The 27,200-nt window shown below is 38.9% G+C and overlaps 1 protein-coding gene across 2 annotated transcripts; it reads right to left on the bottom strand.

Annotated features, from left to right (window-relative positions):
• Window positions 1-1,259: 1,259 nt before the first annotated feature.
• BNIP3L (BCL2 interacting protein 3 like) lies at window positions 1,260-27,200 on the bottom strand. 2 transcript variants are annotated; one of them, XM_065878871.1, is made up of 6 exons: window positions 27,013-27,200; window positions 19,564-19,744; window positions 15,338-15,410; window positions 9,944-10,047; window positions 9,676-9,825; window positions 1,260-1,874 (listed from the first exon to the last, which is right to left on the bottom strand). In XM_065878871.1, the coding sequence occupies exons 1-6, from the start codon at window positions 27,107-27,109 to the stop codon at window positions 1,826-1,828; spliced, it is 654 nt and encodes a 217-aa protein (XP_065734943.1). In that variant the 5' UTR covers window positions 27,110-27,200; the 3' UTR covers window positions 1,260-1,825. The 2 variants fall into 2 exon arrangements, with proteins under 2 accessions (XP_065734943.1, XP_065734944.1); XM_065878872.1 differs by having other exon boundaries at window positions 1,826-1,874; window positions 27,049-27,109.

Here is a 27,200-nt window from a genome sequence, read left to right on the forward strand (position 1 = left end):
AGATTTACTTTCTTCCCAAAGAAATATGAAGACTTGAAATAAATAGGTTACAGAAGGCAAATCAAGTGTTATCAGATGTGTGAATAAGATAGAAACAAGGAATAATAAAAAAATGTCCAAAATTATTTAGACACCAAAATCTAGAAAGAAAAACAAAGTCAAAGAATTCAGAAGACTATTTGGATATCTCATCTTTCTTAAAGACAGCCAGCTACATTCTTGAAAAAAGAGAGTCAGAAATTAATTTTTTTTTGTTTAATCTGTATGTTATTTTCCACTATAACACATCAACTTTACAAAACTTCATGTGAGAGAGAAAAGACTCAGGTAGTTTCTGCAAACTAGCAAACCTGGTGGTCAGAGTGCTTTTATTCAAGTCAACTTGATGCTCCTTATTTACTGAATAGATTGCTAGCCTTCAAATTTCAATGCCTATACCATAAACAGTAATTATTTATATATAAAACATATAATAGTATCCTTCAGAATCATGCTGTGTGTTCAGAAAGTCAATAAACCTACTTGAAATGACGGGTAAATCTGTTGCTTTCTAACAATTTGGTCCTAAAGCTTCACATTTGAGAAAGGAACCAAAAAGTATATCATTAGAGGAAGTTGTTGAGTGTTCTGGAACTTCAGGAGTTGAACATAACTGAAAAGATGGCTACAGGAGAAGGAAATGGCTAGCGCCCGCACAATCACAGGAATCGCCTTGGGCAGGTTGTACAGTAAACATGAGAAAGGGAGAGAGCAGAAGAAAACCCATGGCATCTCTTCAGAGCTCTGTCAACTGTTCCCACAACCCAAGTCTGGTTTTCAAAGTTGCCCAAGTGCTTGAAATAACTCTGAGACAGTTATCTTCAGAGTTTAAAGGCTTCAGAGTGTAAGTGATGCTTCCTAAAACAAGAAGCCTGTATTTGTACCACAAATTGGAACTCACTCCAAAGCCTCTTAGGAAAAAAGAAAAAAAGAAAAAAAAAATCAAAGCCATGAAAAATTCACATGCAGCTAATAAACATAAAAATACCAAACACACACACAGAAGTCCCCAAAGCAATTTCATAGATTTCTAGGCCTGAGACATTCCTTACCAGAAATAAAGATTCTACACCATAGAAAAGACAGCATTATAAGATACTAGTATTAAAATCTGCTGATGTATTCTAGTTCTTCTATTTTATACCTATCATTTATATAGCTTGCCTCCTACAAATTAAAAGGCGCCATTAAGAGGCTTAGACAAAAAGTGGCTCCAAAGCTGGTTTAAAATAAGTTTTTATTGCCCAGGATATTTTTTTTTCTTGTGTCCTATTTTGTTTTTTTCTTTTTTAATAACTATAAATTCAAGCTTAGGGAAGCTTGCCTTTGTCTTGAAAAACAACAACAACAACAAAGCTTTTATATCATTTGCTAACCTGGTCTTGCTTTAAGAGAAAGATGGGCGTTATCTTGCAAGAGTAAAATTTATACCATGAATGATGCAGGTCTAAGTCTGGTGGTACCTAAAAGGAGACAACAGCATTGTTGACAAAATTATAATCTGCTGGTGGCATTTGCAGAAAAGAAGCCCTTGCAAATTTCTAAACAACAGTAAACTCTGTTAGGAAATTCTAAAGTGTTTTACAGGCCAAAAAGGAAATGAGGTTAGTAAAATGCCTCAACAGAGTTTGAATAAAATACTGGATTTGAGAGTTACTGGAACTTGGATATGTAAAAATAGGGTGTAGGTTGGGTCATGCTTACAATGGTCTCAAGTTCAAATAAACTACTGTGACAATACACCACTTCACAAGTCACACGCTTTCCCAGGGGCTCTTCTTTTCCCTTAGTAGGTGCTGGCAGAAGGTGTGCTGAGTCGTTTTCCAATGTAGATGCTGCAAGGAAACACAGTATATCATGTTTCATCTGTTTCAACAGCTCTATACCAACTTGCCCACAGGCTGAACTGTAGTTACAAATGAGAATTTTCAGCCACTGTACAAGGCTCTAAAGGTCCGTGTGTACAGTTCCCTAACACCCTGAAATCATCACTGACTTACTTAAAGCTAGTCATCAGCCAGCTAAACTGGTTTTATATGATTATGTTTACTCATTGGGCAGGACTGGACATCACTGGGGCAGTGATTAGACAAAGCAAAGCCAGAGAGAACAGATCCCTTCAAAGAGTAAAGCAGAGCTAATCTCCTTTGAGACGGTCCGCTGTGGTGGACAAAAAATTCTACTGATATTTCAGACACAAAATACAGTAACATACCAAATTACAAAGCTGCCAGTGCTTTAAAATGCTCTTACTAACAGTTTACCTCTTAAGGATTAGGGCCTTATATTACTTTCCCATGCCAAGCAAGTGTTTGACCCTTATATAACAGAAGCAGAAGGGAAGTTAAGGAAAAGATGGAACCAGCCCCACACCCCAACGTAATAAAACCAACTTTACTTTTTAGAATCCTTTTGTTTTCTACATTCATCTATAACAACTGTTACACTTACACCAGCAAGAGAAATAGTCTGAAGATTCATAAAAGGAAGAGATCCTCCAAGGTACAAACGCCGACCAGCCTGCTGAGGGCAGATGGACTAGTGTGCAGTCAGTGCTGCTGGGGAATGTGAACCCCTACTCCATACAGCATTTTCACACACACCCCGTTTTGCTGCGTGCCATCACTGTGCTCACCCTCACAAAAGCAGATCAGGCACCCAGAAAGGCAGGAGGTGTGTGTGGGAAAGTCACGTATGTCTCCAAGTTCATTACTGTGAAGATCTCTCCCATATGCTGAGCTCCTTAAAGGAAAGATAAGAGATGCCGTACTTCTTCTGCACATTATATACAGAAGAGGACCCACTGGGCATGCTCAAAGAGCAGATATGTCTTAAAAATTTTTAACCACAAGTGTTTAACTCCTAAAATATTTCAAAAGTATATTTCCTCAATTGTTCAAATCCAGAAAAAAAGAAGAATTTAAAAGACATCCCTGGAGGAGTCAAGATGGTGGTGTGGGAAGATGCGGAGTTGGAGTCTCCCCCCAACTAGGGCGCCTGCCGGCCGCTGGTGGGGGACTTTGACGCCCAAGGAGACAGGAGAAGCCCAAAGTGAACTGGCGGCTTGTGAGATCTTGGTTCACGAGCCTGGGGTCAGGCTGAAGCTCTTGTGGTGGGAGATCCGAGTCCAAACCACTGAACTAACAGAGAACCTCAGACCCCAGGGAATATTCATCCGAGTGAGGTCTCATGGAGTTCCTCATCTCAGCACCAAGACCCAGCTCTACCCAACAGCCTACAAACTCCAGTGTTGGAAGCCTCAGGCCCAACAACCAGTAAGACAGGAACATAATCCCACTCATTAAAAAAAAGGAAAAAAAATGAGACGGCAAAAAAATATGTCACAGATGAAGGAGCAAGGTAAAAACCTACAAGACCAAATAAATGAAGAGGAAATAGGCAATCTACCTGAAAAAAGAATTCAGAGTAATGATAGTTAAGATCATCCAGAATCTCAGAAACAGAATGGAGGCATGGATTGAGAAAATTCAAGAAATGTTTAACAAAGATCTAGAAGAACTAAAGAACAAACAAACAGAGATGAACAACACAATAACTGAAATGAAAAATACACTAGAAGGAATAATAACAGAATAACTGAGGCAAAAGAACGAATAAGTGAGCTGGAAGACAAAATGGTGGAAATAACTGCCAAGGAGCAGAATAAAGAAAAAAGAATGAAAAGAATTGAAGACAATCTCAAAGACCTCTGGGGCAACACTAAATGCACCAACGTTTGAATTACAGGGGTCCCAGAAGAAGAAAAGAAAAAGAGAGGGTCTGCGAAAATATTTGAAGAGATTATAGTTGAAAACTTCCCTAACACGGGAAAGGAAATAGTCACCCAAGTCAAGGAAGCACAGAGAATCCCATACAGGATAAACCCAAGGAAAAACACACCAAGACACATATTAATCAAACTAACAAAAATTAAATCCAAAGAAAAAATATTAAAAGCAGTAAGGGAAAAACAAAAAATAACATACAAAGGAATCCCCATAATGTTATCAGCTGATTTTTCAGCGGAAACTCTGCAGGCCAGAAGGTAGTGGCAGGATATACTTAAAGCGATGAAAGAGAAAAACCTACAACCAGGATTACTCTACCCAGCAAGGATCTCATTCAGATTCGATGGAGAAGTCAAAAGCTTTTCAGATAAGCAAAAGCTAAGAGGATTCAGCACCACCAAACCAGCTTTACAACAAATGCTAAAGAAACTTCTCTAAGCGAGACACACACAAAAAAGAAAAAGACCCACAAAAAGAAACCCAAAGCAATTAAGAAAATGGTAAGAGGAGCATACATATCGATAATAACCTTGAATGTAAATGGATTAAATGGCCCAATCAAAAGACACAGACTGGCTGAACGGATACAAAAACAAGGCCCATATATATGCTGTCTACAGGAGACCCACTTCAGACCTAGGGACACATACAGACTGAAAGTGAAGGGATGGAAAAAGATATTCCATGCAAATGGAAATCAAAAGAAAGCTGGAGTAGCAACACTCGTATCAGATAAAATAAGACTTTAAAATAAAGACTGTTACAAGAGATAAGGAGGGACACTACATAATGATCAAAGGATCAATCCAAGAAGGTATAACAATTATAACTGTTTATGCACCCAACACAGGAGCACTTCAATACATAAGGCAAATGCTAACAACCATGAAAGGAGAAATTGACAGTAACACAGTAATAGTAGGGGACTTTAACACCCCACTTACACCAATGGACAGATCATCCAAGCAGAAAATAAATACGGAAACACAAGCTTTAAATGACACAACAGACCAGACAGATCTAATTGATATTTATAGAACATTCCACCCCAAAGTGGCAGAATACACTTTCTTCTCAAGTGCACATGGAACATTCTCCAGGATAGATCACACCTTGGGTCACTAATCAAGCCTCAGAAAACTTAAGAAAATTGAAATCGTATCAAGCATCTTTTCTGACCACAACGCTATGAGACTGGAAATCAATTACAGGAAAAAAACTGTAAAAAAAATACAAATACATGGAGGCTAAACAGTGTGCTAGTAAATAACCAAGACGTCACTGAAGAAATCAAAGAGAAAATTTAAAAATACATAGAAACAAATGACAATGAAAACACAATGACCCAAAACCTATGGGAAGCAGCAAAAGCAGTTCTAAGAGGGAAGTTTATAGCAATACAATCTCACCTCAAGAAACAAGAAAAATCTCAAATAAACAACCTAACACTACACTTAAAACAACTAGCGAAAGAACAAAGAAAACCCGAAGTCTGTAGAAGGAGAGAAATCATAAAGATCAGAGCAGAAATAAACAGAAATGAAGAAAACAATAGCAAAGATCAATAAAACGAAAAGATGGTTCTTTGAGAAGATGAATGAAACTGATAAACCCTTAGCCAAACTCAACAAGAAAAAAAGGCAGAGGATGCAAATCAATAAAATTAGAAATGAAAAATCACAACTGACACTGCAGAAATACAAAGGATTATAAGAGACTACTACAAACAACTCTATGCCAATAAAATGGACAACCATAAAGAAATGGACAAATTCTTGGAAAGGTACAATTTTCCAAGACTGAATCAGGAAGAATTAGAAAATATGAACAGACCTATCAAAAGTAATGACATTGAAACCATAATTAAAAATCTTCCAAGAAACAGAAGTCCAGGATCCGATGGCTTCACAGGCGAATTCTATCAAACATTTAGAGAAGAGCTAACACCGATCCTTCTCAAACTCTTCCAAAAAATTGCAGAGGGAGAAACACTCCCAAATTCATTCTACGAAGTGACCATCATCCTGATACCAAAACCAGAAAAAGATATCACAAAAAAAGAAAATTACAGACCAATATCACTGATGAACATAGATGCAAAAATCCTGAACAAAATACTAGCAAACAGAATCCAACAGCACATTAAAAGGATCATACACCATGATCAAGTGGGATTTATCCCAGGGATGCAAGGATTCTTCAGTATATGCAAATCAATCAACGTGATACATCACATTAACAAATTAAGGAATAAAAACCATATGATCATTTCAATAGATGCAGAAAAAGCTTTTGACAAAATTCAACACCCATTTATGATAGAAGCTCTTCAGAAAATGGGCATAGAGGGAACCTACCTCAACATAATAAAAGACATATATGACAAACCCACAGCAAGCATCATACTCAATAGTGAAAAACTGAAAGCATTTCCACTAAGATCAGGAACAAGAGAAGGATATCCCTCTCGCCACTCTTATTCAACATAGTTTTGGAAGTCCTAGCCACGGCAATCAAAGAAGAAAAAGAAAAAAAGGAATACAAAATTGGAAAAGAAGAAGTAAAGCTGTCACTGTTTGCTGATGACATGATACTATACATAGAAGATCCTAAAGATGCCACCAGAAAACTACTAGAACTAATCAATGAATTTGGTAAGGTTGCAGAATACAAAATTAATGCACAGAAGTCTCCGGCTTTCCTATACACCAACAACAAAAAATCAGAAAGAGAAATTAAGGAAACACTCCCATTTACCACTGCAACAAGAAGAATAAAATACCTAGGAATAAACCTGCCTAAGGAGGTGAAAGACTTTTTCTCAGAAAACTATAAAACACTGATGAAAGAAATAAAAGATGACATAAACAGATGGAGAAATATACCATGTTCTTGGTTTGGAAGAATCAATATTGTGAAAGTGACTATACTACCCAAAGCAATCTACAGATTCAATGCAATCCCTATCAAACTACCAATGGCATTCTTCACAGAATTAGAACAAAAAAATCTTACAATTCGTATGGAAACACAAAAGACCCCGAACAGCCAAAGCAATCTTGAGAAAGAAAAATGGAGTTGGAGGAACGAGGCTCTCTAACTTCAAACTATACCACAAAGCTACAGTAATCAAGACAGTATGGTACTGGCACAAAAACAGAAATATAGATCAATGGTACAGGATAGAATGCCCAGAGATAAACCCATGCACATATGGGCACCTAATTTACGACAAAGGAAGCAAGAACATACAATGGAGAAAAGACAGCCTCTTCAGTGCTGGGAAAACTGGACAGCTACATGCAAAAGAATGAAATTAGAACCCTACGTAACACCATACACAAAAATAAACTCCAAATGGATTAAAGACCTAAATGTAAGACCAGACACTATAAAACTCTTAAGAGGAAAACACAGGAAAAACACTCTTAGACATAAATCACAACAAGATTTTTTTTGACCCACCTCCTAGAGTAACAGAAATAAAAACAAAAATAAACAAGTGGGACTTACTTAAACTTAAAAGCTTTTGTACAGCAAAGGAAACCATAAACAAGACAAAAAGACAACCCTGAAAATGGGAGAAAATATTTGCAAATGAAACAACAGACAAGGATTAATATCTAAAATATACAAACAGCTCATGGAGCTCAATATCAAAAAAACAAACAATCTAGTTAAAAAATGGGTGGAAGACCTAAACAGACATTTCACCAAGGAAGACAAACAGATAGCCAAGGGGCACAAGAAAAGATGCTCAACATCACTAATTATTAGAGAAATGCAAATCAAAACTACAATGAGGTATCACCTCATGCCAGTCAGAATAGCCACCATCAAAAAATTTACAAACAGGGCTTCCCTGGTGGCGCAGTGGTTGAGAGTCCGCCTGCCGATGCAGGGGACACGGGTTCATGCCCCGGTCCGCGAAGATCCCACATGCCGCGGAGCGGCTGGGCCCTTGAGCCACGGCCGCTGAGCCTGCGCGTTCGGAGCCTGTGCTCCGCAACGGGAGAGGCCACAGCAGTGAGAGGCCTGCGTACCGCAAAAAAAAAAAAAAAATTTACAAACAATAAATGCTGGAGAGGGTGTGGAGAAAAGGGAACCCTCCTGCACTGTTGGTGGGAATGTAAATTGATACAATCACTATGGAAAACAGTATGGAGGTTCCTTTAAAAAACTACAAATAGAACTACCATATGACCCAGCAATCTCACTGCTGGACATATACCCTGAGAAAACCATAATTCAAAAAGAGTCATGTACCAAAATGTTCATTGCAGCTCTATTTACCATAGCCTGGAGATGGAAACAACCTAAGTGTCCATCATCGGATGAATGGATAAAGAAGATGTGGCACATATATACAATGGAATATTACTCAGCCATAAAAAGAAACGAAATTGAGTTATTTGTAATGAGGTGGATGGACCTGAGAGTCTGAAGAGTGAAGTACATCAGAAAGAGAAAAACAAATACCGTATGCTAACGCATGTATATGGAATGTAAAAAAAAAAGAAAATGTTACTGATGAACTTAGTTGCAGGGCAGAATAAGGAGGTAGACATAGAAAATGCACTTGAGGACATGGGGTGGGAGGGCAAAGCTGGGGCAAAGTGAGAGTAGCATCGACATACATACACTACCGAATGTAAAATAGTTGGCTGGTGGGAAGCAGCAGCACAGCACAGGGAGACGGATCCGTGCTTTGCGATGACCTAGAGGCATGGGATAGGGAGGGTGGGATAGGGAGGGTGGGAGGGAGGCTCAAGAGGGAGGGGATATGGGGACATATGTATGCATATGGCTGATGAGCTTTGTTGTACAACCAAAACTAACACAGTACTGTGAAGCAATTATACTCCAATAAAGATCTATTAAAAAAAAAAAGAAATCCCTGAAAAATTAATGAATTGCAGGTAAATGTGGGGTCAATTTTAGAAGGAAAGAAAAATGTTGTCAATACAAAGAGAAAACAGTAGTAACCCCAACCAGCTTTCCAGTTGCACTCAAGGACTACTCGATAAATGGTATATTTTCCCATTTGGGAAAGAGAAATGCTCACATCAACGCCAACTTTAAACACTAATGATTAATTTACTTTAAAACTCAGCTTATCTTGAGAAATGTATAAACAACAACAACAAGACCCAAAAAGAAAAATCAAATATAGAAGAGCTCACTTTATAATGAACATTTAGGGTAGTAAATCATATGAACAACTTATTTTCAAATAAGAAAAAACTCTACTCTTAAAAATGCTTATTGGATAGGTATCCCCCGCTTTTCGAAAGTTTGCTTTTCATTACTTCGCTATGTAGGTTAGACCTATGCTAGTACCTGTTTTCGATAACTGAAAGGAATTCGAAGAGGATTTTCACTTTTATAAAAACAGGCAAAAAGTGAACAGTGTTCAGCGATGGTTCTGCAGCGAGCCGTTACAGAGGAAGCGCACTCCGAGCAGTGAGAGCACCTCCTTCCCAGGAACCACACTCAGCATCTCAGCATCCAGCTCCCATAGCTTTGAACTGCATCTGTGAGCATCTGTGCTTTATCTCGATGTATGTTGGGCATCAGTTAGCAAGACGTGTCCTAAGGTAGTTGCTTATTTGCTTTACACCATTTCAGCTTACGGAAGGTTTCATAAACATGCTCTACTTTCAGAGAGCGGGGGAACCCTATACACCAAAAGTGAATCGACTTCAATAATTCTTGAGTTCATCCCACTTGTGCTGAAACATTAAAAGGACAACAACACAAACTGCTTTCACATATATTTCTTACAGCTGGAAATAAAATCTGTGAATAAAATGAATGGAAGAAACTTCAGGCACTGAGCAGTACTTACCCTAGCCCCAAAGCCAAAACATGGGAAAGGAAGAGAGATGGAATGAACACCTTAAGAAATTCTGCAGAGAAAATCCCCCCTTTCTTCATGGCTCCACTTTTTCTCATGCTTAAGGAAACGGAACGTTTAGGGTGTCTGAAGTGGAACTCCCTGGGGGAAGAAATGCAGAGGCAGGTGTCAGAAATGCATTTGCTGAAAATATCTCAGGAATTAGCAGGCCCACACTACATGCACTGTGTCCACTGAAGAGAACCATGTACTGACTTACTTAGGTGGAATGTTTTCAGGTCTACTGGACCAGTCGGACACCCAGTCTACACTTTTCTTCAAAGCATCCACTTCTTTCTCTCCTTCTGCAACTTCTTCTTCTGACTGTAAAGGAGAATTCACATTTTAAAAAAGGAGAAAAAGAAGACTGATCCTTCCTACTACAGAAGACAAATCTAGACAGAAAATATACAAAAATCATAAGCTTGTGCATCAATAATTTTTATGTAAGAAAGATGTCATTTTTCCAAAAAGGTTGACAAAATGATCTAAGATCAGAGTATTTAACATCTTAAAAAAAACTTGAGTGAGTTTCACTGTTATGTCTAAACACAGAATACGAACCTGAGAGTTGAATTATTCCTCAATTAAAAAAAAAAAGAATATGAATCTGAAAAAAGTATATTTGGGGATACAGTGTAACTAAAGTGTGGAAAACACTGATAATCATTGAATCTGGGTGATACGTGTATGAAGGGCCATTGTAATATCCTCTTTACTTTTGTATGCATTCAAAATTTTTCATAATTGAAAACAAAGGGGAACATCAAAAAGTATATGCTAACAAAGTAATGAGAAAATAAATAACTGGGAGTTGGGCTGAGGAAGTAAATAATTTATAATAACTTAAAATAACTAGTATTTATTAAGCGTTTATCAAGAGACAAGCATCAGTCTATGTACTCTACATGCATTAACCTTTACCTTACAACAATCCTGTAAAAAAAGGAACTACTACTATTCCATTCTACAGATGAGGAATCCGAGACATAAATTAAGTGACTGCCCAAGTTTCTATATGCGGTAAGTAGCAGGGCCAGTATTCAAACCCAGGCAAATGGTCTCTATAGCCCCTACTCTTAGCCATTAGGTTTTACTCCCTAGAAGGAGATTTTTAGACAAATTGCCATCCAAACATTTTCCAAGGTTTATTCAAAACTACTTAAGCCAGGGCTTCCCTGGTGGCACAGTGGTTGAGAGTCTGCCTGCTGATGCAGGGGATACGGGTTCGTGACCCGGTCCGGGAAGACCCCACATGCCGCGGAGCGGCTGGGCCTGTGAGCCATGGCCGCTGAGCCTGTGCGTCCGGAGCCTGTGCTCCGCAACAGGAGAGGCCACAACAGTGAGAGGCCCGCGTACCGCACAAAAACAAACAAAACTACTTAAGCCAAAAGTTTTAAGAGTAATTTATTTAATACAGAGTAAGAACTGGACATCTTTCACATCAAATAAATTTAAAAAGTCCTTCTCCTTGCTAATGATAATAACCTAAAGTTTCAGGCTAAGAACAATCAAAATTTCCAACAGCTTCTCTTTCCAGACCACACAGGGACGAGAAATTCCTAAAAAATGGCACAGCATTATTTATTCAGTTTTAAGGAATATAATGCTATGATCTCAAACCAAAGGGTCTCAAAGCTAAGAATTATTTTGATTTGTTATTTTGTTTGGATAGAATTCAAACTTTCATTCTTTTTTGTAGGTAGTTATGAAAATTCTCTATGAAACAGCTGCTCCAGGAAGGTAGCTTCAGAGAATCTCTAGATATAGACGGTCCCTTTTGCTATCAAACAGAAAGTAAAATCCCTGTGGATTTTTGCTACTCTGGTACTATCATTCTTATTTAGTTCTGCTGGACTTGGCAAATACCACTGAATGACATAATGTAGCCTTTAGGATTAAGCTTGTTCCACTGAGTATTGAGATTACTCAGAATCATGAGTTGGCTCTCTGGAGTAAGTCTGAAAATACCCTAAATCAAAAACGATAAATTGTTACAATTTACTTATAGATCAGCCTGTGCCACACAACACCTCATTCAACACACTGCAGGTCACTTCTGTTCAGTTTCCAACATTGGTCTTAAATGTCGCTTCTAAAACTGCTCAAAGATTCAGGTTTAAATGTGTGAACAAGCTAGTATTTCATACTTTCCAAAAGAATGAAAATATAATAAGATTTTATTCTAATTTTTAAAGATGATGATCTTTGGGCTATTAAAAAAAAAAAAACACACACACAAAAACTTCCAGATCAGTTTAGAATGCTTACCTTAAGAATAAGGACTGTAAGCTCTCCTCATTCACTACTGCCCTGTGCTTCCTTTTATTAATCTTACATTTGCCAGCTTTAGGCTTTAAATTGCCTTCTGATTCTTGGAATTTCAGAATATGGTAAAAATGCACTTAGTCTAAGGAAGTAATATTCATGCCTTTATCCAAATCAATAACCCTCGCTCCACACCTACAACTATTCAGACAGAAGAGTCTGATCATTTCAGCCTATTATCATGGGCAGTCCCTTACCTTCTAATCACTTACATTTTCCTTCTCTGGCCCACCTCAAGCTCTCTTAGGTCTCTAAATGTGGATATTAAACTACATCGCACAGAACAGATAAACCACAGTTTTACAGGAGGGAAAAGGAAGACATTTTCAGTTTGTATCATCTTCCAATGACACCCGACCCTGTGCTGGCCTATTTGGTCCCAGGAACACACTGAAAAACGCCTCTGAGAGACAATCTACTGTCTATTTTCTGCTACAAAACTGACTCTTGAGGACCATCATCCTAAAAGTCCAGTTTGAACAACCTTTTCCTAAATGTATTACACCTTAGGCTTCCTTGTACCACGACTCACCAGACATGTGTTTTAGTTCATTCTCACGACCTTGTGAGCTCTTCTGAAATCAATCCCATTCATCGACTTATTTTAGTAGAACAGGGGCCACAGGCCCAGACAGCCCTGGTTTCAGTCCTGACTCTATCACTTACTTGCTTTTGATCTTAGGTAAGTAACTTAATTAAGACACAGCTTCATTTTTTCCAATTCATTCATGGGCATTATGTCACCTCTTTCACTGGGCTGAGAACATTACAGTGGGAAAAAATTTTTTAAAAAAATTTTGCACCTGGAATGTATCTAGTAAATATCAGCTCCTTTCCTTCCTCCTCTTAAAAAGGCTAAAAACGGCATATATTCCTCATGTAGACAATCTAAAAAATTCAGTAAGAGCAAGTACCATTAAGTCCTTTATTAACTGTTTTTAACTGTTTCCTAACCCTAAGCTTCCTTCTAATTCATGAAAAAAAAATCCACCTTCCCAAACCCTAAAGTAACTAATTTTTGAATTAGCATTTCTTCAATTAAAAACAAGCAATGTAAAAGGCTTTTTGAAAGTTCAAGTATATTATTCCTATTGATTTCTCTCTTACTAAAAGTCTTACTCTAAAGGATATAATGTTTTTCTTATAGGAGTTAGATTGCCTTTTCAAAAACGTAACCTGGTTTAAATTGACTGTAGTAGCCTTACTACTACAAGTTTCTCTACAGTATAAAGTTCATCATAAAATAAATTAGTATTCCGTCCCATAGTGTTTCTAGGTTTCAGAAAACAGCACAAATAAAGCACAGTCAACATAGGGAGAAAGTGTGCAGCTTCCTAAACAGAAAGAATACTGGGTGGAACCAAGGTAACATGCAAAATATTTCCAGTGCAAAGGGAGCCAGAACACTGCACAGGGAGAACTCCGCAAAACAAAGTTTTTGTTAGCATTCATTCAAACATTCACTCAACATATATTCTTCAAGTACCTTAACAAGGGAGAAAAAAACAACGCCTCCTGTTCTCAAGAATTTGCATTCTTGGGCTTCCCTGGTGGCTCAGTGGTGAAGAATCTGCCTGCCAATGCAGGGGACACGGGTTTGAGCCCTGGTCCGGGAAGATCCCACATGCCGCGGAGCAACTAAGCCCGTGCGCCACAACTACTGAGCCTGTGCTCTAGAGCCCACGAGCCACAAGCTTCTGAGCCCGGGTGCCTAGAGCCTGCGCTCCGCAACAGTAGAAGCCACTGCAACGAGAAGCCCGCACACCTCAATGAAGAGTAGCCCCCGCTCGCCGCAACTAGAGAAAGCCTGCGCGCAGCAACGAAGACCCAACACAGCCAAAAATAAATAAATAAAATAAATTTATATATAAAAAAAATTTGCACTCTGACACTTGCAGGTGATCTGACACATCAATAAAGTCAAGGGCTGGCTATGAACATTCTAAATCATTAACGACAATTATTTATTTATCCCAAGTTTTATAATAAAAACCTTTGTAAGCTTTCAATACTATAGCCATCTATATTTCCAACATGTCAACTCCTTGTGAAACTATATTAACTTCTTTTTTATTTATTTATTTATTTATTTATTTATTTATGGCCGTGTTGGGTCTTCATTTCTGTGCGAGGGCTTTCTCTAGTTGTGGCAAGCGGGGGCCACTCTTCATCGCGATGCGTGGGCCTCTCACTATCGCGGGCTCTCTTGTTGCCGAGCACAGGCTCCAGACGCGCAAGCTCAGTAATTATGGCTCATGGGGCTTAGTTGCTCCGCGGCATGTGGGATCCTCCCAGACCAGGGCTCGAACCCGTGTCCCCTGCATTGGCAGGCAGACTCTCAACCACTGCGCCACCAGGGAAGCCCTTAACTTCTTTACCTTAAGGAATCCTGCATAATTTAGGTGAATTTTGTCTCTAGCTTGATTTGATTTCAGATGCAAAAAAGTTTTCACACCTGGTTCTACAACAACCTTCCGTTTCATTTATTCTGTGACCTTAAATAAGACATGTGCCTCAGTTTTCTATTTATAAACTCAAGAAACTAGCCTGGAATATTGGAATGACACATTATAGACAAGAATTTCCCAATTTTTTTAGGACCCCAAATTCTTAGTTGTAAAGGAGCGTGACGACGACCACAGCAGCATAAATTCCAACATCAGAAACTGAATAACTTAAAATGGCTTCAAAGTATTTTTCTAAACTTTTTATTGGAGTATAGTTGATTTAAAATGTTGTGAATGTTGTGTTAGTTTCAGGTGTACAGCAAAATGAATCAGTTATACATAAACATGTATCCACTCTTTTTTAGATTCTTTTCCCATATAGGTCATTGTAGAGTACTGAGAAGAGTTCCCTGTGCTCTACAGTAGGTCCGTATTAGTTATCTATTTTATATACAGTTGTGTGTATATCTCAATCCCAATCTCCCAATTTATCCCTTTCCCCCTGGTAACCATAAGTTTGTTTTCTACATCTGTGACTCTATTTCTGTTTTGTAAATAAGTTCATTTATACCATTTTTTTAGATTCCACAAATAAACAATATCATATATTTGTCTTTCTCTGACTTACTTCACTCAGTATGACAATGTTTAGGTCCATCTACATTGCTACAAATGACATTATTTCATTCTTTTTTATGGCTGAGTAATATTCCATTGTTCAAATGATTTTTTAAAGTCTTCATATTCTTTACTATATTTCAGCAAAACAGACTTAGAGATTTGCATTTTTCCTAATTATCTAATGCAAATCAGAAAAATAAACAAACATACACACACACCTGAGAGCTATGGTCCCTGCTGGTGTGCATTTCCACATCAAACATGATCTGCCCATCTTCTTGTGGGGAAGGGCTAGAAGAGAAAGACACATTTATAGCCATTAGTTTTAATTCTCATTTTGTCAAATAAGCCTCTACTGGAAATTAGAAAATTAAAAGTTATAGTGGTATGTCTTTGAAAAAGCAGCAAATCAGAAAGTATACCATAACCCCATGTACGAAAAAATGAAATTGAGCACCCTTACTCCCAAATGTTCTAGAATTTTTCAGTGGTGATAAATTCCTTTGCAATGATAAATCTGCAACGGAAATACTACCTAAAGACACAAGACTGTCACATTTTCTTATTTTTACTCTTTTTCCAATAAATGTAAAATGATCTTCAAATTCAGAAACTTTAGTTTGGGGTTCTTTTTCTCAAAGTTCTTTCATCGTTAAACAATTCACCAGCTATTTTCAAAGTGTGAAAGCAGCTCTTAACGACTCTTTCAAAGGGTCTTTGAGGTTAAAATTGTTTTCATAATACTATCAGGATTTATTTGCCTTTTTCATTCTCATTTTGCCATGAGTGTACAGTGAAAATTTCCAAAGGCTAAATTATGTGTAATAGCATGTACACATAGAAAGAATGTAAAAGCAGGTGAGAATCCAGCTGTTTTCTATTAAGCCAGATATTAAAGAGATTTGCATAAACGTAAGACAATGCCACTATTCTTACTAATTTTTTTGGTTATGGACAACAGGTAAATTTTGTTTAAAAAAGTTACTTATGTTAACATGTAATAGGCTTCTTGTTGAATGAATGAATACATATCTTTTTAATGTTCTCCGTTTTAATTTCTAATATAGTAAATATCAAAATATATAACCCACATAAACAAAAGATCTTTGGGGTCCCCAATAGTTACTACAAGTGTAAAGGAGTATTGAGCCCAAACAGTTTGAGAACCACTATTTTACTTACTTTTGAAATACTGACTTTGAGATATTTCAGAGTGAATTATATAAACTTATAGCAAGTGATAACCTTTCACAAGTACAAGATATATTCCCAGAACTATAAAAATGTACAGATACATTTTTAAACAAAGATACATGGTCACAAGCTGTACTTGATACAAGAGATGAATACAATGTGCTAAGTGCTATTCTTACCTTTATCAATGATTCCTTGTGTAACCACAGCGAGTCACTAGATCTTTCACTGCACACCCCACCTCCCCAAATGTAAACTCATTTTGGATGCTCCAGGCTTAACTTGCTCAAAGGAATAGATATTAACTATCAACGCTGTCAAGAGCATGTGTCCAATGGTAATATATAGAGATGCTGGTGAGACTGACTGGAAAGTAAGTAAGATCACCTGTCTTTGACGATTATAACTGATGTAGGAGATTCTGAAGTGGGGGAAGGAAAAGTGAAAAACTGGTTCCATACCAAACCACCATATTATTGTATTTAGAAAATTTTTGTCTTGAACGAGAAATCTCAGGCTATAACACAGGAACCAAGCAGAACGAGGGACTCTGGCTGTCCTCAGTATACTGTTATTATGCTCATAACACCGTTGGATTCACAGCCAGAGGTCAAGTTAAGGACCAGCCTTACAGAACCATGACCAGGTCAAGGCAGCAGAATGACCAAGTCAAAAAGCCAAGAGAAGCACAGCTCTGCTTTACACTCTCCTTACCACTGGCACCAAGCTCACTTAGACAAATACTCAACATTTCACTGGTAGACTGATCCATTTGGGATGCATTATTATCCTGGCTCATGTTAGGATCAGCTGGGGAGCTTTTAAAATTTTCTCATGTTGGGCTTCCCTGGTGGCACAGGGGTTGAGAATCTGCCTGCTAATGCAGGGCACACGGATTCGAGCCCTGGTCTGGGAGGATCCCACATGCCGCGGAGCAACTAGGCCTGTGAGCCACAACTACTGAGCCTGCACGTCTGGAGCCTGTGCTCCGCAACGAGAGGCCGTGACAGTGAGAGGCCCGCGCACCATGATGAAGAGTAGCCCCCGCTTGCCGCAACTAGAGAAAGCCCTCGCACAGAAACGAAGACTCAACACAGCAAAAATAAATAAATAAATAAATAAACCCTCCTACCCCAACATCTTCTTTAAAAAAAAAAAAAAATTTTCTCATGTCTCGACAACAGAACGAGATTCTCTAGGGATGGGGTCTGTGTACTGGTATTTTTAAAAGCTCCCTGTGGGAATATAGTGTGTAGGTTGGAAACTCCTACAATAGGTTGGAAACTCCTACAATAGGCTGGAGCACAAAGCAGAACACATAGGGGGGTCTCTTCTAACAACCACCACAGTGACAAAAATATACTGACGGAATAATTAAAAAAATTTTAAATATGTATGAAAATATACATAAATTAGCTTGGGGACGAATAGCCAACAATCCTAAAACATTTCCACTTACAAGAAGCACTGCTTAACAACCTCAAATCTAGCGATGCTGGCAATTCAGATGACATGAACTGTGAAGACATTCTTAAATGTTCAAGTGTTAGGTATCCCAGGAGAGCATGACTGAGCTAGAGTTCCAGGCCTCCCTTGAGACGTGACCAGTGACCCAGAGCCTGAAGATGTGTAAGCGGAGAACAGGAAAGTGTCCCAGGGCACCCGCCACATCTCCATTTACATGTTCAGAAACCTAACTGAAACGTGATCATGGGAAGATGAATTCGTGTTCGACCACAAGTATAACTGCAACCAGAAATGACATAAGATGACCAGAAGGCCGGTGATAAGGTGATCTTATCTCTGCTCAATGACAGCACCAAGTGAACGGCAGGTTAAGGGACTCACCAGTACTTGAACATGTAATAAAAGGCTTATCAACAAGCCCATAAGCAGCAGAAAACTTCAGAAAACCCACCTGTGAGTCTCATAACATAAATGTAACATAATATAAACGTGATTCTCAAAAAACAGACTAATGTCGTAGCTCCCAGAACTGGTGGCAAGCTGCTCAGAGAAGAGCCATCTGCTCTGCTTCTGCTCATGACAAGAGCCATCCCGGCTCTTCAGAAGCACAGGGACACGTGAGTGATGTGACTGGGAGGTGGGTGTGCCAGAGAGCCGTCAGACCAGTCCTCTGCAGCCTTGGTGACAACGGTGGATCGTAAGTCATGCAGGCACTTCGAACATGATTTAACTCTTGATTCTCCTTTTCTACTTTTTCTGATAAGAAATAATATGTACCACACACACAATTTTTACCAAGTATAAAAATTTGGAAGAAGAAAAATGGCCATCATTCCATCCCCTAGAGATAATCACTGTTTACATTTTTAGATGTCCCCTTAGTCTATTTCCTGTGTATCTGCGTTTTCTATATGGCCAATAACAGTGAACTCTTAATTAGCCAGAAGATCATCCAGTACCCCAGAATGCTAATACTATGGCTGTCACTGGTCTAAGAATGTTCGATATACCACTATGTCATGTCATACCTAGTCCCTCTGGAAAAAGAGAAGCTTGTACTGAAATATAAACTAACAACTCAGTTTCACTCTCCTCATACGTGTCTGTATTCTTAACTCTTTCACCACATGCAGTCCTTAATTGAAGAATGTCTCCCCAAGCCAAATATAGAAAAACGAGGTCTGAAACAAAACTTCCTCTGAGCTCTAAGGAAACGCAATGGCCGCCTTCAAAATTAACTATCTTTACAGACCTTAGTTGGTGCTTCCACCGTGCAAATACTGCTATACAACAAGCTGAATCAACTTGTAGCTCCTGCAACTCAAACATTTCCTGAATGTCTACTGTATACCACCAGCATCATGACTGTCAAGGGTACAGAGGAGATGAAACAGGATCCCTGCCTTTTAAAGCCTCACAATCTAGAAGGGAGGACAGAGATTACAGAGGTAACTGTATTTGAGGCAGAAAGAGAGCTGTGAAAGGACAAAGGAAAATGGGAGAAAGTTAGATTAATTCTGTAAATAAACATTTATACCGCTGACTTTTAAACTAGTAAAACATCTGAAAACGACACAATCTAAGGAAACTGATTTAATCTGAGGAAACAGTGGGCACTCCTGTCCTTGTCAATTGGCTCTCTGATTTAAATACACATGCTGCAAGAAATCGGGAGTTGTAAATTTTGTCAAATGAAGATGTAAGCGATTTATTTTTTCTAGTGGGAAGTAACCTTGCAACCCTTCCATTTCCAGAATTCCACCAAAACGTGGATCTCACTCACCTGTCGCAGTGAGAACTGCCTCTTGAACTGCTCTGTCCGGATTCATGTTGTGCGTCCAAAAGAATCTTCTCCATGTCTCCGTTGTGGATAGAGGATGAGGAGGGTACATGCTCTAGACCCCCATTCTTCCCATTGCCATTATCATTGCCATTGCTATTCATGGGGAGCTCCACCCAGGAACCTGTTGGACAAGTCAGATAGCTGCAGTTAACCACAGCAGAACAGGAGTCTCTCGTGTGCACACAGCATGTGAATATGGTGAATTCAGATAAGAATTCTGGCTCGCCTCAAAGCAAATGCCAAAGTATTCTGAAGAAAATAAACAAGGAGCAATAAAAGTCTGAAAAGCTATATAGTTCTGTTCCTGAAGGAGCTCGTGCAATCAACTGATTTAGAAGAAGCTGGACCTCTAAAATGAGTATCTTAGAAGATGTGTCTTCCAGCCAGTTTTCTCTCTGGTTAAAACTTAATTTACATACAATAAATACTTTACTGAAAATTTTTAGGTTCTTTTCAAAAAACAAACAGCTACTTTATTACCAGACAGGGTACTTACGTTTAATATTTTAATTACATATATATTTTTTCCACAGTCTACCTCAGCTATTTAGTTGTGTCCTCTCCACCTGTATTTAGAAATGTCGTAAAGGTCATCGAAGTATGTTAACAACTGTGCCTTAATTAGCACAAACAATTGAGACGTTCCTGGAGAGGGAACTTAAATCCAATCATCAACATTTCAATTTGTGTGCAAGTCTGGAGCATAAAATGAATGCAGCTGGCTCTTAACTAAATCAGGTGAGAACGCTTAAAAACCCTAAAAAAAAGCTTTATCCCTATCCCACACATTAGCTTCTTCCCTTCCTTTATGCCTCACTCTTTCTACTTCTTTCTCTATGCACTAAACATACCTTGCAAGCTGGCCTTTTCTCTCTTCTCTCCCACAAGTTCACACTTTCTAGGGTTTTCATGAAGCCTCGTTGGTTTGGGGCGGAAAACCAGGCATCTGCTACGGGCAACACTGACGTTGCCTCAGGCAAACAGTCAAAGAGGGTGGAGCCACAGGAAAGGATGGGGCCCTGGTAATTTGGACTGGTCTTGAAAATACTGGCTCCATGAGTTTGCTGACTACATGAAGATCCTTTAATTCTAATAAGCATTGACAACAGTAGCCAATAGAACAACTTCATAACAAAAAGAGAGTGGTTTATTTTTTTTCTAATTTCCATTCCTTACAACAAATTTTGTTTTAGAAAACATAACCAAGCAGGTTGGTGGAGCCATTTCTCTAAACTCCAAGCAGAAGTGTTAGAGAGAGTTCTGTGGCAGAACGGTCTTCCATCCGTAAATCAGAGTAACAGGCCCAAACCCTAAAATGCACTCTAAATGAGATTACCGCTAATCCAGACCCAGAAGTGAACTCAACATCACCCGTCTACAAAGGAAAAGCTCAAAGGTAGCCCTGGTTGGAAATCTGACTCTCCCACTTACTATGACTTTCTGAGCTTCAGTTTCCTCATTTGTAAAACAGAGATGATTACATAGTACCTTCCCCCCAGGGTTGCTGTGACGATTAAAGAGAGTAACACAGGTAAAATGCCTAGTAAACAGGAGATACTCATCAATACACTAGTTAAAAGAGTTGATATTTGTAATGTACTTAGAACAGCGTTTGCTCCATAGAAGTGAAGTTACCCTTTCCCTCCTTCCCCTCCAAGGTGGTCTCAGTGGCTGTCAGAGTCCCATCACCACCCCCCATTCTTTGGGACTGTACTGCCAAACAATACAACTCCATGACATCTCCACAGTCTCATTCTGTCCACACACAAAAATGGACACGGGCTAGGCAGTACTCAAAATGGATGAAGAAATTCAACTAGCAAAGCTAATAAGATAGATCTAACACTGAAGGTCATTTAACTAAATACTTGTGGAGTGCCTCTGGAATGCATAAGAAATATACCACCAGCATCCCTAAATTTAGAGCTCTACAAAATATTTTAACTGAAAAGAGCGACAGAGAGAGAGATATATGATGAACAAACTGTTTTTTTCCTACTCCCACTCTTTCTAGGACTGTTCAATTTATTCTACACCAATGGGACCAGTTCTTGTACAGAAGCCCAATGTGAAAAAAATAAAAGGCTGGAGGTGCTCTGGCAGAAGCAGAACTAAGGAACCAGGAGTTCTAGATGGGTCTCCGTGGAAGCCAGTCTTCTCTAAAATACAATTAACATTCACTTGAAGCAGCTGATCAGAGAGAAAAAAGGCTGTAACAATATCAGGTTTTCAAAACCTTGCTTTTTTGAAGGACTTCCAAACCCATATCTAAATTCTACCTTCTACATTAAATATATGTAAGTAATCATAATGTAGGAACTTGAGGAGACTCACCCAGAAAAGCTTAGTGAAAAGGACCTGTAATTGCCTTAACACTCTGTAACATAACTGAAGGCACCTCTACTCAAGGCAGACAATACCTATCGGGCATGTATTAGCATAGTGGCTCAGACCACAGACTGAAGCCAGACTCTCCTTCTACCTTCTATCACGTCCAGTTGTCCCAGACTCCCCTTCTATCACATCAGATTGTCACAGCCTAGACAGGTCACTTAACCTCTCTGTATTCCAGTAACCTCTCTGTGTTCCAGTTTTCTCATCTGTAAAATAGGGATAATAACTGTGTCTACCTGAAGGTGATCAAAAGGTACAAACTTCCAGTCAGGAGAGAAATAATTCCTGGGGATGTAATTTACAGCATGGTGACTACAGTTAATAACTGTATTGTATATTTGAAAGAAAAGAGAGTAGATCTTAGAAGTTCTCATCATAAGAAAAAAATTTTTTCGTAACTCTGTGTGGTGATGAATGTTAACTAGACTTACTGTGGTGGTCATTTCAAAATGAATGAATAAATAAATAAAATCATTATTTTGTACACCTGAAACTAATGTTATATGTCACACCTCCATTTAAAAAAAACACACACCGAATGGTTGCCTGCACATAGTGGAAAAAAAACACAAAACACCACATCTACCTCATAGGGCTGTTGGGAGGATGACAGGAATAAAACACAACGAAAAGTTCCGAGTACATAACAAGTGCTATGTGTTAGTTACTATTATAATTATACTCAGTATCTTTTAAAAACATTTCTTACTACAAAATGAATGCATTCCTTGAAAATGTAAACATCAGTATGTGAAGGAAAAAAATTGATACCTCTCCTCCCAACCTCTCATTCCCATTCCTAAAGGAAACTGCTTTTAACAGTTTCATATGTAGACTTCCAGAGAATACTTTTGTGTTTTGCTTTTGTTATTACAAATAAAAACAATGGAATTGTACTGTATATATTTTTCTGTAAATAGTGTTTCTTACCTAACAACTCGTTGATGTCTTTCAATGTCAATATATATTGCCTTACTTTATTCTTTGGAACTGCACTGCATCCCATCATAAAGATATACCATGCTTTAACCATTATCCAAATGGCAATGGTTAATCATCACCCAAATGATTGCTTCTAATATTTTGTTATTACAACCAGGACTTCCATGACACATTCCGCTGGGTAATCTGGCAATACCCATTAAAAGCCTTAAAATGGTAGATTTTCTTTAGCTCTTAATTCTGTTCCAGTAATATCATCTACGGAAATAATCAGTTCTGCAGAGAAAGTCAGGACATAGATATCCATTAAATGTTTACATACTTAAAGCAATTATACTCCAGTGAAGAATTTTTAAAAATTTAGATCTGAAAAAAAATATGTATATACTAGCTTTATCTTTTGAGTAAAGTGGAAAAAATCAAACTTATCTTTCTCAAGAGTTGGAACTGCACATACCTTTTTCTCATCTCCTAGTTCATTCCTGACTTATGGCCTCAGAATTTCTTGACGTTCTAACACTACCAATCCTCACAAAGTCCCTTTTTACTTGGAAAGGAAATAAGACATGAAGACTGTAATGTCCAAGCAATACAATGCAGGAAAAAAATCTCAGAGTGAATTCCCTTCCTAATATTTAAGCTTTAAAATTAAAAACTGGAGGCTCCATTATATTAAAAGACTACTTACAAACTAACAAGCGTTCTCTTAAGCCAGGTGGTACATATACACACTACAGGAGTTATTTTCTAGTTTAAGTCTGAGAACTGCTAAGAGGATTCAGAGATACACGCTTGTACATTCTGTAATACAGTTCTTCGTGAAGGCTGGTCCAATAATTGTGATTTGCATTCATGACTGGATGCTGTATTACTCTTTATAATTTTATAATCACCAGTTTAATCCTCTTGCAAGGACAGTGAGGGAATGGGGGAAGGGAGAAAAGGAAAAAGAGTATTTCTCATTCTTTCCCCAACTTTTCAATTCCATGTGTAACTCATTGTAACCGGGGCTAACACATTTCATCATGTCTTATTTTCTTTCCTCAAAACATGTATTTTATTTCAAGTACCTGATGCTGGAATCCAGACTGAGAACATTCACTAACATTTTTCTAAAAAAAAAAAAACAGTATTATAAGGCATTGGAGTTTCACGTGTCATAGCCTTAAAAGCCTTCTTGCCATAACTGAGGAAGCAAGTACATCATAGCTGTAGATATTTAAAAAGATAAAAAAGGCTGTACTAAAAAAAAAAGAAAAAGAAAAAAAAAGGCTGCACTTCCTACGTGAAACAATAACAAGAATTTTATTACTACCATAATTTTCCTCATATTACCTACTGAATTTTATGACATAAATATCCAATATTCTTAAGTAACTTGATAGTTTTCTCTAGAATAAAACTATCAACTGGAAAATATCCTTTTAACTTTGGAAGTAGTTCAGATATTTGTCCACTAATTTGTAATGAAAGCAAACAGTCCCCATACAAGGATAAACTTAAAAAAAAAGATCAGAGAACGGTTTCATTATTCCAAATATTTCAATAATTTTCTATTAAAACTTTGACCCCTGAACTAAAGATAAAATCCCAAGCCAGAGATAATCTGTACAATGAGTTCATCTCCTGTTTTTCAGAGTTGTGCAACTTTATGCAATAAACAACTTCAACTTATCAGCAATTTGGATAGTATTAGATGCCCGAATAAGTTGTTTTGCTCAGTGCCCAAAAATCACTTGAAGGAATCAATAAGACTTCTTGTTTTGTTCAGTCCAGTGTTGTATAATGAGCTAAAAAAGAGTAAAAGGCGAAAGGAGTGTAATGAAACATGGCACTTATCTGAAAGCTTTTCAGTAACATTTAAAAGCAGCTCACCCTAGCTCAAATAAAATACTTTCTACCTAGCAGATTTCCCAAAGCAACATTTTGATATCACACACAGGCTGAGCATTCTTGCACTTCTATAAGAGCTAATACAAACGTAGCAGTACCTGATTGGCCAAAGACATCAAAGACCTCAGAGGTCTATCAGGACACGGAGGAAAACCATCACACAGAGCTCAACCCCATTTTTCTGTTACATGGTCAAAGGAAAAGAAAAATTCCTTTGCTTTCTGTAAAGTCGGGTACACATACTAACCAAACAGCCAACTTGTAAGTATCATAGAAAACTGGAAAACAATTAAGAAACAGTACATTAAAAAGAGATCGATAGGCAGGTCACCTCTATACATTAGGTGGCATACACTGAGAGAATAAGAAACACACATAATCAGGGGATTGTGGGCCAATGAAAAGAAGTGTCCTGAAAGCAACACTAGTCGGGTGAAAGTAAAACCTCAGCTCTAGGACCTAGCCTGCCATGAACTTGGACAACACACTTCACACTAGAACTGTTTGTTTTTTTCTATTGAAGTAGAGTTAATTTACAATGCTGTGCTAATTCCTGCTGTAGAGCAAAGTGACTCAGTTATACACATATACCCATTCTTTTTTTCTGTATCTTTTCCATTATGGTTTATCCCAGGAGATTGGATATAGTTCCCTGTGCTATACAGTAGAACCTTGTTTTTTATCCATTCTAAATAGACCTGTTTCTCTACCAGTAAATAAAAGTGGACAGTTATTGCTAAAGTTTCTTCCCATTCTAAAATCACATGGTTCTAAATACAGGTAATTAATTTTAAAATGCATGTTAATATGTGAAGCAAAGAACACTAAAACACACAGAAATTAATCTTAATTTACTGTGGGTAATAATATCTAAATCTTACATTCTAGAACATAAGACACTTAAAAGTTTTTAAAAGTCAACATTTAAAGAATCACCTAATCAAAAGATGGAGCAAAAAGAATAAGCAATGAAAACATCTTGTGAGGACAGGAACTCTCTTCCCTAAAATAACTGTTAGGCTACGCTGGAACACCTCCCTCTGATGAAAGATCTTAGAGTGCCTTTAAATGTCATTTAAGCATCCAACTGATTTTTAAACGACTTCATCTGGCCATATGCTAACTGTCCCAACCACCTCTTTCAAAAGGTATATTACAGGAAGGTTAAGGCAAGAACCTTTCTAAGGCTTCCAGCGAGCTTTAAAGACAACAGGGAATCACCTTAGAACAAGATGTCTAAGCACCAGAATGTTAGCAAAAGCAACTGTAGTTGGTCGTAATTCGATACTGCCATTAACTTTCAACCGCCCCAGTGTACCAATGTATTTTTAATCCCGTTTCTGAAAATTCATTGCCCCAGACTCCGTGATCTGTGCAATCTTGGATGGTTCAAGAAGCTGTTCGTAAGCAGGTTTACAGGACACACAACCCCAATGTTAAAAAAAAAAAAAAAAAAAAATTACTTGAGCAACTCTGAAACATCTTTAAAAAAAAGTAGTATAGCCTCCTCACACCCACCCCCCGTCACGTGATACAAGTAACCACTAAATTACCAAATAATTCTCTTGGCCAGCTCGTGCTAACAAAGGAACGCAACCAGAGGTCTCACATTTTGAGCCCTGGGGGATGGCCGACCCAGTGAGGTGGGGTCAGCCGGGCTTGGCCCAAGGCCTGCCGCACACCTGACCTCCCGCCCGTCCCTTGCCCGCCCCCTCCTCTCAGTCCGCCGCCCGCGTCCATCCCCTGGCGTCCCCGCCGCACGTCCCCATCCCTGCCCACGTCCACTTGGCGGCCCGCTCCGCCCACCCTCCCTCCCCGCGCCCCAAGGCCCGCCCCTCCACGCCCCGATTGGCTCCGCTCAGGGGCCCACCACAGGTGGGATCCGCTCGACGCCCTCGTCTTCCCACCCACCTACCCTTCCCAACGGCGAACCCAAGCAGCCCCCCACCCAAGACCCCAGGAAGGAGCTGAGCCAGGTCTGGAGGAAGACAGGAGCAACTCCTCCTGACAGGTGACGGGAGCTGTCAGTCATCCGCACATCCTAGGCCTTGACCAATGGGCTGCCTTCTCCTCCCGCTCCCCGCGCGGAGCTGGCGGCAGCGGCCCGAGCAGCTCCTCCTCCCCCATCCCCTTTATCGAGCCCGCCGGCCCAGTACTCACTGTTGAGGCCGGCTGGTGGGGGAAGAGACTGTTCACCTTCCTCACAGTTGTTGTTGTTGTTCGGGGGCGGCGGCTGCTCTACTAAGTGAGACGACATTGTCGGGCGGCTGGAAGAGGTGCGACCGCAGCAGGACCGTCTCTGGTTCTTGGGCAGCAACACAACAAGCCGAGTCCCCCGCCCCCTTTTC

Source organism: Phocoena phocoena, chromosome 6 (genome assembly GCF_963924675.1).
Source record: "Phocoena phocoena chromosome 6, mPhoPho1.1, whole genome shotgun sequence".
Taxonomy (NCBI): Eukaryota; Metazoa; Chordata; class Mammalia; order Artiodactyla; family Phocoenidae; genus Phocoena; species Phocoena phocoena.

Bases quoted from the DNA above. Each gene is read 5' to 3' on its own strand.
- BNIP3L (XM_065878871.1), bottom strand. From the start codon at position 27,109: ATGTCGTCTCACTTAGTAGAGCAGCCGCCGCCCCCGAACAACAACAAC. The intron at 15,411-19,563 runs GTGAGTGAGATC...TTTCTCTTCTAG, and splicing joins GGCAGTTCTCACTGCGACAG to CCCTTCCCCACAAGAAGATG. The intron at 1,875-9,675 runs GTAAGTACTGCT...GTTTCCTTGCAG, and splicing joins GTTTTGGCTTTGGGGCTAGG to CATCTACATTGGAAAACGAC.